The sequence below is a fragment of the Lepisma saccharinum genome, chromosome 21 (genome assembly GCF_977018435.1).
Source record: "Lepisma saccharinum chromosome 21, izLepSacc3.1, whole genome shotgun sequence".
In the NCBI taxonomy this organism is placed as follows: domain Eukaryota; kingdom Metazoa; phylum Arthropoda; class Insecta; order Zygentoma; family Lepismatidae; genus Lepisma; species Lepisma saccharinum.
The window spans coordinates 15,213,692-15,227,407 of NC_139249.1; the positions used below are offsets into that span (position 1 = coordinate 15,213,692).

Here is a 13,716-nt window from a genome sequence, read left to right on the forward strand (position 1 = left end):
GGGACAGGCAAGCAGTAGAAAAATGAGCTTTGGCGTTTTACTGAAGAACAATTTTGCAATATTTGCCATCAAATTAAAATTTCCAGTAAAGTACAGACACATTTGCGGGTCCACGTGGACATTTGCGTGGGCCAGTGCCCCCTCGGGCCCCCCTAACGACGTCCCTGTCATTAAGTTAATTTCAAACATAAAATTTTGAAATATACAAATGCTACAGTTTTTTTTATATCTTCTAAAACATCTCTCGAAGTTCTAACGACTGCTACTGACACCATCCCTTAATACACACTCCAGACTATTTTTGATGATACAGATATTTATATCATACAAGTTAAAATGTACAATATTCACTTCAATCATATGCACTACTGTACCCAGCTGAAACAATAAAAGTCTTCTTCGTTCCCAAAACTTTGGATCTGTTGACATTTGACGCAGATGTGGAAGGAATGTGGATGATGACGTCAAAGTTGCAGATTTCTGTCATACGAGAGGCTGCAACAGGAGCAGGGAAGGTACAGATCAAGGCGGCTCCCTATGAAAGAACTTTCTAAGGTCTCCAACAATCTTCTAAACACTTGCCGCTGCTTTGACTTCTGCTCATAAACAAGATGAATGAGAATGAACGAAGTTGTGAACAAAATAATATATGCTGTCTGTCTACATTTACACTCTTCACCTCAAACAAATTAGAATACAAAATAGTTTTACCTAATGTCAAGGGGGCTGGCAGCCCTGCCAGGGAAGGGCTCAGCCCCCCCCCCCTCCCCTGACCCCAGCCTGGCTACGGGTCTGGCTCACTTACTGAAGTAAATCTTCATCTGGGCAGGAACAAGATAGGCTCAATAGGATTCAATAGAAATACTCGTAGCTCTTTGAATAACAAATACTTTTACATACTATATTGTGGAAAGTAATTTAGACCAAGATATTAATCAAATTTGATTGATCATGGTAGCTATGTAGTAATTCTTCTCTTGTTCATAAGACTTTAAACCTCTTGGAAAAAGTTTCACTTGCTGACAATTATCTATTTACGGGGCAAGGCACTTTCTCCCCCCCCCAATTCGTCAAGAAATATGTACATTACACATAACCCCCCCCCCCCACCGGCAATGATTATATGAATTTGGCTCCCTTATCACACTAGCGAAATACGACATCCATTACGCAAACGTTAGAATACCATGTCATATGAAAGTAACTCAAATAAGGTGTTTTTATTGAAATGTTTGGTTGTTTTAAGATATTTGTTTTATCTTATATGATTTTGTACTCACTACCTTGGAAAACGTGCAGTTTGGCTGTAGCCAGATATTATACTACTTGTTGCTACAGAAGTTTAACTAGATCATGTTTCAAGTTTTAAATACTATGAGATACATTTGACATGTATTATTTATCAACAAATATTCTACCGATTTCCCAACAAATTCAAAAACAGCGAAACTTCTTACAGGATAATTTACAAGCCTTTGTAGTATCGACAATATTCATTAAAAAATTTGCACGGAGTAATGACAAGAATATCCCTTTTCTTATTGAATCATTCACATTTTCCTAAACACTTATATCCTAAATTTGTTTGGGTGGGCCCTTGCCCGCCCTCGCCCACCCATCGCGCCATGCCATCTCTGATAATATCCAACAATGAAGTTTTAAGACCTCATTAAATGTTAATAACCTATTTCACAAATATATTGTGGATAATTTTGTTCCTTTTTTACTCAATATAAACAATGGATATTATATTATCCCATTTTAGAATATATCTATCAAAAGCAGCAAATTCCTTTTCATTATTGTGATGTAGTTAATGAACTATATAAAAAATGTGTACCTCAAGGTAGCATTTAGATTTAAGGTGTATGGAAATATAAGAAGGAAAATCTGTAGACAAGGTAACCTATTTGTTTTATTTTCATTAATGCTCTACATGGAAGAGTAACAAAGAGAGAGGAAAATTTATATTTATTAAATTATATTTAAAGTTGCATCTACTCTGTGAATTAATAGCCGGTGGAGGAGCTTAGTGGTGATCCAACTTTCAACTGCAGATCCAGTCCCGATTAGCTTATAATGTGCATAAAGTGGACTTGATACAACAAAAAATATAATAATCCTCAATATATTAATTACTAATCTTGAATTCGAAATTTTGTCCAAGTTTAGATTACAGCATGATCATATTTTCAATACACATACATCTATTTTACCTGACAATTTCGATGCATGTCTATGTAAGTTAGAAGTAAATTATTGTTGTTAGGAATTAATGAAACACTGGCTGATATTCTTAAAACTTATGCTTTATACTGAAAAACAACTTGAATCCAGTATTGCATTTTGATTTTTACCATTACCTGGATTGTCTACTGATAAGGAATCTTGGTGGTAGTAGCAAGTAATCTGATGAGACCTCTGCTGAGGTCAGACTACTGATAAGGAATATTAAAATAATTTTAGAACAAAAAATACCTTTAACAATCGCAATATTCTTCTGGTTGTACAGTATATTAACCCTACTGAATTATGTTGCTTTTTGAATTTTGTGAAGTTCAGTAAATCACTAAGTTTTATGTCAGACACGGACTAACCGCAAAAGCCTGTTACTTGTCCATAGTCTTGTAACTTAACAGTTACCGTTGAACTGTTTGATGACTCTAGCGAGTAGTGACTTACACATTAGCTTTTCCACAGTCTATAGTACACATCCTAATCTAGACATTCAGTCGCTTCAAATATCTTATCATTGAAGTGATACGTTCATTTTGCCGCTACAAGTCATCGCACAAGACAAACTTGAAGCATTACCATGGATACAGGCCCAGGCTGGATACATTCACCTACAGTCATTATGTAGTCATGTAGAAAACAATCCATCTACCCAACCTCTATACTTTTAATAACCTTGAGTTCAACAATCCTTATGTAAAGCATGAATACAAGAACCAGAGGAACATAACTCCAAAAATGCAGCTTTCAGTTTTGTTTAACATATTTCCTCTGAAGAGCTCTAGTTGGAATCACATTTCCATTAGAGGAGCAGACAAGTCACACATCTCCAATTTGAGGACTTTTTCTTTACTAAACATTTTCCTAAGAATACATTATTTCCTGTTCCGTAAATTTGATAAGAGAGAGTTACGTCCATCTGGTTCTCACACGATGAATGTCCTAAGCTACCAGGTTATAAAGTTTTTTTTATTTATTTTCATATAATAAGAATATAATCTTGGCCATTGCTGAAATGTTTATTAAAAATCTGATCAAAAGCTCCATCAACATTGATACATACAATTAAAACATGGCAGATGTAGGAATATTTCACATGTTATGAGATTTTATGCAGAGAAAGAGAGATTTGTTAAATTTACAACAGTAATGTACAATGGGCAAGTTTGAACTTCCAAGTTTAATTACAGTGTAATCATACATTTGCGCACACATACACACAACCACACACACAGCTTTCTTTTTACATGTATTTGGCAGTATATACGTGAGAAAATTCTATCTACCGACAACGTGAAAACTGTTCACTACTTGATTCTGTGCATTTCTAAATCATCATTTAATTTAGTGCCTGAAGTTCTCTGCATTTTTTTTGTAGAATAAAAAATGCATCCCTTTTTTATTAAATAAAGCATTAGAACAAACAAAGCTATCTAACCATAAACACATTTGAATTGTCTGATGCACAACTGCATTGTGAAAAAATACAAAAATACGTCAATTATTATTCTTTCATAGTTTAAAGCCTACCTGCTTTAAAAAGTGAGGGGGGAAGATAGTGATATCTTTTCCTTGGTTCCCATTTTTATCACATTGTATACCTGCATATCCCTTCCCCCATTTTCAGTAAAAATGTCACTAAGCCATTAGCTCTAATGACTACAAACTATATTTTTAATATGGGTTTAAGTGTGTTACAAATAATGTCACTGTACAGTGTTGATAAGCATCATGGTATAATCCTTAGTTGGCAGTGAAGTAGCATAATAAACACTGATTAGGTTGTGCACAAATATATTTTATTTACACTTGTACATTTTGTTCAGTTCAGATTATAGTTACAAAATTTATTAACACACATGGGCAGAGCTCATTGTTCTCTATACACGTCAATCGTGAATGAATGACGACTAGGGCTCGGAAGTTGAAGAACTATAAAAAGACCTAAAAATATCAAAAAAGGACATAAAAACTGAAAAAAGGATGTATAAATGTGATCCAAATTAATTAATAACTTCAGTTAATTAAATATTTAATGAATAAAAAAATACAAAATTCTGGTGGTATGGAAAACACAGTGCGAAAAAACTGTATGAATGAAATGCATCTTCTTCAGACATTATATAACTTCCCCGCCCCCTACCTCTGCGCAGCACCTCCTTATCTGACTTGGGATCTTTGCAGGCCCTGCTGAAAGTTACAAAACAAGAGAAAGTTGCCACTTACAGTGTGACCTTCCACACAAGTTACGGTTAAAGGACCTTGTACCGTACCTGCTTGAGTCGTCCAAAAATGTTTTTCTCTCGTTTCAGGGATGGTTCAAATATATTTATTTATTTCATTTTTTTTAAAATTTCTTTACTCTAGAAAGGATGTTTAAGAGGTGATGAAGTGATGATGATTCGAATTGAGAATGGGCAGTAAAAACGTAGTCAAAAGAAGGTGAAGTTGCAAAAAAAAAAAAAAATGTTAAGACATACGAAAAGGCTAAAAAAAATGCCAAAAAAGACAAAAGAGGACAATTAAACCCACCTTTTTCTGGCCTACAGTGACCCAAAATGAACATATATTATGTTGGGCCTCGTCTTCGGACACTAGGAAAAAAAAAATATTTTTCCTCAACTTCCGAGCCCTAATGATGACTATCACACCACGTATCTTGTGCATGTGTGTTGTTAAACCACCTCTCTCTAGATGTTGCTAGTTCTTCATTGCAGGTTTTTACTTCTACTCTTGTAGAATTACTTTGCGATTTTGGTTACACACTTGAGAATAGCATTATTGCACACATTGTGCAAATTCTTTACACTATTTCAATCCCAAGAAGCTTTTAGGTTGTTTTTCATTAATTATTTCTACATTATGTGTTGGAAATGTGTTTGTAGTTACTTTGATTACAATGTTTATTTTCTCTTTTACTTTCAAAAAATGGTTACAGAAAAACATTCATAAATGTGAGAAAATGTATATAAAATGCAACATAATATGTATTTGTGGGGAAAAAATGGGGAATCACAGTCTTCTGGGGAAAACACTGCATTTTCAGGCCTGTTCCGAAAGTAAGAAACTTATGTTTGTTTGAATTTCTTATTATTTTCATTATTTTAGAAAGAAGTGCCCTTCAGAAATATCCCAACTGGTTTTCTCAAGTTGGATTTTCAATTAAATCTAATGCCACAAGTTGAACAAGAAAAATCTAAATTGTACAATATGTAGTATCCATCCCACATATGTAATATACCATAATCTGCTTACCAACACTGATTATCTCGACATTATTATCCACTGGATTAGATGCTGATTAGAAAAAAGTTTCTAAGGAAGAAATGTGCTAATCAATGCAACTCACAAGTACAGAAATGATGAAAAATTTTCATTAACAAAATATACAGTACTCATCTATCACTAGTAAGGCAGTCTTCCATTTAGACAGGCACTGGTAGGCATCCTAAATGACTGACAACCATATTCAGGAACACATTTAGAACATATTTGCTGGTCAATATGAAAAGAAAGTCTATTGTAATAATTTTTTGGATTTATGATTCTATGATATTAACACCATTTTTTTAACAGAACAAGATTGATTTTTCTACCTTTTTTTAATGCCATTCTAACATTGCTAACTGTATGTTACGTAACTCATGTTTACTTAGTGTCATGTGTCAAGAACATTTTACATCTGAACTTCGTGTATTAATAGACTCTCTCTCTCTTATAAGTGCAAGGCACGATGACTGCATCTACTGTTTTCACATTGGGCATTTTTAAGTATTTTTCAGGGGATCAAAGTGAAAGAAATTAAAATGCAGGAAAATGTAAAATTGAGGAACGTACATTTTTCTATGTTCGGACCATCAAGATACACTTGATGTATTCTCAAACCCTTTCATTATATTTTTCCACAAGCTTCTAGAAGGGAAAACCTTGGGAAAGGGGAATCCAGGTCCAGTTTTAAGTAAAAAGTGAAATTTTAGGAAAAAATATAGAAATTGCTGGAAAATTTGAAGTTGTCGGACTTCTGATTTTGTTTTACTTGGGAGTTTTATTTATATTATCTATTTCATCTAGATGGGGTGTATAATATATATACAATAAATAAGAATTATTGTGGTAAACAAAGTCAAATATTCAGAATACGCCACTGATAATGCAAGAAAATTTTAAATCAGAGTTCTACTGTAATTACAATGTAGTGAAAGTTACATTCCCCCCTTTTTTTTTAAAAAAAAAGGGAATTTTGAAATCTGTTCCAAACCTGTTGCATCTTGAAACTTACATCTATTCAGTTTCCCAAATTTGAGGGGAAAAATGATTGCAATGAATAATAACCACACATAAAGACAGGCTGAAGTAAATGGTCTCACTTGAAGAATCAAACCAAAGTTCAGATCATAATTCTTTGGATCATTGATCTTGAACATGTATATAAAACTTGATATGAAATAGTAAAAGTGTACAATGCAAATGATATGATTTGCACACACACTCGCCCACATTGAAGAGGTAGATTCCTAAGATTACTAATAGTATTTTACGGTTAATATTGTCTCAAATCGAACCTTGAATTAAACTGTTAGCAAATTTGTTACAAATAATTTATCTAAACGTGAATTAACTACATAAGGAAATATTCTACCTTATTCCTGTATGGTTAAGCCAGTCTTTTTTGGTACACTAATGTTTGTGCCTCTTAATAGTTATAAATTACTCACAGGCAAGCTCTTCATATATTGTCAGTCACTGAGAAAAAGAAGTATTTGCAAATTTTTATGTTTCTTATTTTTAATCTTTGCATTATTAAGAAGAAACTTAAATCTCAAAAAGTACAATTATTTCTTTTCACATAAATACACGAACCATGTAATGTCTTTTACATTTATTTGTTACAGCTATTAAAAAATAAGTTTTGAACAACAGATTTTTTCATGATCTCATCAGGTCTTTCTTTCAAAATCTTTGATTTTTTGTAAAAAGAATTATTAACATTCAAAATTAACCCTTGAAAGTTTTCATACAAATACAGGTGGAACATTTGTTTGACAAACTAGAAAATCAAAATGTTTGGTTTTCCTTATGTAGTAAATATATATATAAAAAGTAAATGCATTGCTTCCCTAAGTATAAAGTTTACTTCCGAGTATAAATTTCTTATGGATATAAAACAAAATGCATTTTCCAAAGAACCGTTAAACTTGTTCAGTTGTATGATACACAAATCTTTCAAAAAATGCACTTGGGAAAGTTTTAATGTTTATGATGCACCTGTTATAAAATTTCCAGAAAATCCAGTAACCTCTCTTGAAGCATTGAGATATTACATAAGTCATATTAAGTTCCCTGCCCCCAGCCCCCTTCAAATGCCACTCTGGCTGTAGTTCACTTTTGAAAAACTTTTTATATAATACCTTGCCAATTTGCAGTAGTTAAAACTTATATAGGGTGTCCAACATAAAACTGGCATGCACCATATGTTCATTACATGTGTACTTGTTTTATGTGGGACACCCTGTATTATAAGATACAATTATATTACAAGTACCATGTTAATTAGTTTTAATGTTAATAATGCCACCTACAATGTAGAATTATGTGACTTATTAATTTAAGTAGTTGAAACTATTATTGTACATCTTTAAAAACTATGTCTGTAGTAACAATTTTTGGTGGAATTTCATTAGTACAGGAAATTGCAGAACAAACGCATAAATTATGGGTCAGTATGCATTAGATACAATGAATGATTGTTCATGCACAAACAATGACATTTTCTCTTACTGGCACCTTTGGACAATAAAATGCATCTACAAATAATATAAGTATTAACACATTCCCCAATTTCAAAACTCAGTACACAGTGATTTTTCTGATTAAAATAATAGACTAATTATCTTTTTTGACTAGAAAAATTGAGTATAAGCTTATTTGCTCATGACAATTACACCAGAAATTGATAAAAGTTCATTCCATACTGCCTCACGTACACAGAGTCAAGTTTGATGCATATACTGGTAATTTAACATGTACCATACCTGGAATATGAATATTGACTATACAAAATGCATTTTCACTTTAAAAAAAAAATTGCCAAACATCTCTGAAAATTGTAACAATATACAATTTCTTCCTCCTTTACCTCTTCCAATTAAAGAAGCAGGAGAAGAAATTGTGCGTAAAAGACAATTTAGAATAGGTAGACATATAAACAATACAAAGTGGCTGCATTGACAGGATGTATATTGTAGTTGTGATAGAGAATTGTCCACACAGAGATTAGAGTGAAATTACTTTATAGAATCTTAATTACAAACTTCACAAGCAAGAGTGAAATGGTGTATTTACAAAGTGGCATGTTAAACCACTAAATGGCTTGTTACACAAACGCACATCATCCATTCAAAGGGCTCACATTCAGTCACAACAAAAAAGCAACAACTGCCACTGCGCTCTCCATGTTTGATCACATGGTTTCAATAATGTTCTCGCTCAAGACTAAATTGTACTATTGACTCCTTAACTCCTATGCTTGCAACATCTATATGACAACATACACATGTATTTCAAACACATATGTGCATGTAAGTCTCTTTGTACATTTTTTTATACTGGTAACTACACTTTTTACATGAAGCCAATTATGAACGTCTTTAAAAATTAATTTCAACTTATCAGTCACAGCATAAATATTTTAGTATAAACAAATAAAAAATCTTTAGTTTTTATACAAAGTCATAAACACAATCAGTCTTATAATAATCCACTGATATATATATACGCGTGTGTTACATTCACCATTGAATTCACTACCCCCTGCCTTACGTGTGTGTCAGGTAATTATCGGACTCCCCACTGGAAGCCATGGAGAAGTTTGCAGAGTCTCTATCTTGAAGATGTTGCTGATGTTGTATTAGATTGTATTTTACACCCGCCGTATGTGGGAAAGTGTGGTGACCACCTAGTCCGCAACATGGATTTGCTTCTCCTCCAACACAAGGACCCGGAATGGGTCTCGGTGCACTATTGTTGCTATGCATCGGATACCTTTTGAAAGGGGGTCCTCCGAACAGTCGCACGCCATTGTGATGAGTTGGTATTGTCGAGTGCTGCCTGGGGAACGAATGACAGCTACCAGCAAGCAAGCCTGAATGTGATGAGGTGTGCGACGATCCCACACAGGGCATCGTATGCATACCAGTAACGGCTGGTGATGAAAACATTGACGACGAAGACGATCCTGCTTGAGATCGTATCGTAGAGAAATCCGGTTGGTCGGTGAAAGAAGTCATCCTCATGTTTGTTGAACGTTCGAATGGTTCGGCTGGCGTCAGGTCAGTCGTTTTGGGTCTAGACTGTTTTCTACGAATTACTACAGTGTCTTCTGCTTGGTTGTATAAGCAAGCAGCTTCGGTCGTGCTGGCAGCGGACGGGACGTGGTGATACTGTGGGTGGGACATATACCCGTACACCCCATTAGTCACTACAACTACGTTAGGATTCCCGTTTGTACCATCTGCAAACGATTCAGAAGTAGGAGGTTGCACATTCCTCTGAAGGGAGAAACTTTTCCACTGTGGCTGAACACGGGGATTTTGGTCTATGGTCAACGTAAGGTCATCGACACTTGTTGAGCGGCGTGATGCTTGCTGGTGATCTTGTAGTTGCTCATTTATGACCGTCAACTGTTGATCTTGCTGATGCTGCTGCTGTTGCAAATTGTGTTGGTTTTCTGAGCTGGAGTTAGAATGCACACCACTGGATGTCTCGCTGTTGTTGCTGTGGTCTGGTGGTGATCCCGAGCTCTCTGTACTAACAGATTCTGATCGGGGAGTTACATCATCATGCGGCATCCCAGAATCTGCTCTGCGGAGGCATCGTGGAGTCACTGAACCCTGAAACTACACAAAAAGACAATTATTAGTAAAAAATGGTGTCTGAAATGTAAATTGATAATGAACGAAGTTGACAATTGTAATTTACACACAAGAAGCACATTCACGTATGCTGTGCGCTCCAAGATGAAGTTTGCTAATAAATGTACTTTTGAGAAAGGTGGCCAAAACTATTAAATAAATTGGGGCTTTCATAAATGTTTACATTGCTCATTTATTATGTCAGGGTTGTTAAAGGTTCCTGAACCATATTTAAATTGTTCTTGAAAAAAGGTTCCTGGACTGAACTGAAATACTTTACAGATAAAAAGGTTCTTTATGATCCAGAACTTATTTACTCCAGCTGATTTTCTCTCAGACCGGAATTCAATTTATTTAAAATTCCTGGTCCTTTAAGAACCCTGATTTATGTATCGTACATAGTTAAATGTAAGTCATAGATGAGCAATGAACTGGAGACAGGACAATCATGAACAATTATACTTCATTTACACGTATTACAATAAAAATATATCATGAACACTGGTAAAGAAAGTTGCACTGATTATAAGTGCATCAGATGAAAGAGTTATGGATAAAAAGAAAACAAACATCAAAAGGAATTTGATTCTAAATGTGCCTGAACATGAATAGAAAATATGTAATACTTAAAATTTTAATTAAAAAAAGTAGTTTTTTGCATTTTCTACATGATTTTCCTGAAAATTCTAAAACTTGAAAAGAATTTGAAACAAGTTATGATTAAAAACAACAGAAGAAATCTTTAAAGTACCATTGCACATATTCCAGATGCAATTGCAGTGTCCCCTTGATTCACTCAAAATATATAGTCAGTGGTTAACTTTTTCATTCCTCTCTATCACATGCAGAAATGTAAATTTTATGCAATACATCTATTAGCTTAGGTAATATGGTTACTAGAATTTATCCATACTAAAAACATTGAATGTACACATACATATTTTTGACAAGTTATGTATTAACAGAAATGTCCGACAAAGTTATTGGATGAAAATTCTACCATTGACTGTAGCCACATAGAAAATCAGAAAAAGATTTCATTTGTTATAATCAGATGCAGTTTTTGTTGATCTTTACATGTTTGTGTATTCAGTTATATACGAGTGGAGGCTGGTAAGTATTGAGGCTTACCCAGAAAAAAAAATAGCTAGGAGGCTGAAATTTGCAGGGTGTACTGGTCAATTCTTCTATATGTAATGGTGCAAAAATAGACTTTCTATGAATTTAACTTTACTTTGTCTTTCTGGTCCAAAGTGAAAATGGCAGTACTTCCAGAAAAGTTCAATGCAGAAGAGCATGTTGTTGCATGACAATGCCTCGTCACACACTACAGGTGAAACAATGGCGATACTGACCTCCTTAAGCTTTCAAGTGTTGCCCCATCCACCCTATTCACCTGACCTGGCTCCACCTGACTATCATCTGTTCTCCCATCTGAAAAAACCTTAAGGGACAACGATTTGGGAGTATTCAGGAGGCAACTAATGCTGCAAATGAATGGTAACACCAGCAGTCGGAAGAATTTTATTTGCAGGGACTTAAGAAGCTGCAGGACAGATGTCGCAAGTGAACTGACTTCCTGGGGGAATATGTAGAAGAGTGTGGCAGTTACAGTTTCCTAGCTCAATTTTTTCTGGGTAAGGCTCAATACTTATCAGCCTCCTCTCGTAATATTTGGATGAAAAATTGAAGGTAAAATAAAAATAGTACATTGATTATACGTATATAGACCAATGCTGTCACATTTTGTTAAATACTGCATGAAATTTTTACACCAAAATTTGAACATTGACTATCTTTTTCTGTTCCTGGAGTACATGAATGCTAAGAAAGCATTTTCATTGAAAAAAAAGTATTTACAGCATGCTATCACAGAAAAGTAGACATAATGCAACCAAAGTACCTAATTTATATAGTAAATTTTCAGCATGCACATTATTTGCTCAAAAATATTAAAACTGAATTCAAAATACAGCATGCAAAATGAGGAAAATTAAATGTCTGTTCATTTCTTACACATGTGTTGTTTTACATTCCCTACATAGGATTTATCCATTGGAATAAGGGATATTAATGAAAATGGTGACCGAAGATATGTAATGGAATTGAAATGTATTATGTACACACATAATATTGGTGCATTATCCATTATGCTCCACAATTTATAGTTAGCATTCCTCAATTATGGTTTATAATTGAAATGCTTGAAACATATTTAACTTGCACAGTTAGTGCGTCACAGTGAGATCTCAGTTTGGAAACAGAAAGGCATTTTGCTTACACTAACATGTAAAATAATACTGGAAAGAAAAAGATTAAACTGCTAAACTTAAGTTGAATTGTATTTTGTTTATCAACTTTTCTACAAATTGTATTTAGTTTACCAATTTATCTACTTTACATTGGTCACGATGAGGATGAATGATGATTAAATGATCAATTAAAATATAGGCACTGACTTAAGTGCGGGACAGGCCCCTTTGCCTGCCTAAAATTTCCCACAAGGAGTAGATATTATATTTTTACAGTAACATACATAAAATATTGTTTATGTCTATCTCCCCCCTTTCTTTTTTTTAATTGGCACATGTGGACTCTAAGCAAAAAAAGATGACACAAGTAATGATTTGGTTGATTTGTTGTTTTAAGTCCACTTTATGGACAGTAAGGCTAATCGGGACTGGACATACAGTTTAAGGTGGGATCCGAACCACTGTGTGCCTCCACCAGGTATCGAACCCGGGACCCCTTGATTACAAGGCGACAACGCTACAACTGCACCATCGCGGAGGCCCTGACAAAAGTAATGAAGCAAAGACATGAATAAAGAAACAAAGTACTCTCAGCCTATTAACATAGACCAAAAACATCTGCCACACAGTGGGAAATAAATGAAACTTGGATGTAAAATTATGGACCTAACAAGATTTAAATTTCAGTTTTCTACTAGACAAACTGGGCACAGTATTACATCATAATGTGGGATAGTTGTGAACAATAATAGAAAATGCCAGTGCAGGCCAGCTACATATGCATGGTGTCTTATTTATGTGGCTTTCAACTACCTGTACCACACTTTGATGAAATGAAAGTCTCATTATCTGAAAATTCTCTTAAGAAATCAGTTTAATAGCTAATAAATACATCCATTTCTATATTTACATTGTGCTGTAGCCATTTTATATTCATGTCCTATGCTTAATTAAAATTGAAGTTACAAAAGTCAAATTAAATATTTTGTTGAATGTATTTTTCAAAATAATAATCTGTGGGCTCTTCTTAGTTACACCAATATTCCTTATGCACTGATTTTATTAATTCCCAAAATGTCCATGAGAACACCACCAGGAAAAAAAAACACCTTTACAACACCCTTCTGTAGATGTTAACATTTCTTGTAGGTCAACAATACATTCTCCCCATGCTTTGTTAATGTGTAAGTACACTACCAGCTAAAGTGCAGCTATGCTAGTCAACGCCACCACAGTTAGCGTAAAGCAATTTCATATCACATTTAGTTGCAAAACAGACTTTTGCCTGCAGTGTTAGATTTTTTTTCTAGATCTAATTT

The 13,716-nt window shown here is 34.2% G+C and overlaps 1 protein-coding gene across 3 annotated transcripts in view; it reads right to left on the reverse strand.

Annotated features, from left to right (window-relative positions):
• Positions 1-6,642: 6,642 nt before the first annotated feature.
• tinc (transmembrane protein tincar) overlaps positions 6,643-13,716 on the reverse strand; it is a 444,623-nt gene continuing 437,549 nt past the window's right edge. For all 3 annotated transcript variants that reach the window (XM_083143184.1, XM_083143185.1, XM_083143183.1), the window contains one exon: positions 6,643-10,130. In XM_083143184.1, coding sequence (XP_082999310.1) covers positions 9,051-10,130 — 1,080 coding nt within the window. In that variant the 3' untranslated portion in view covers positions 6,643-9,050. The remainder of the gene's footprint in view (positions 10,131-13,716) is intronic.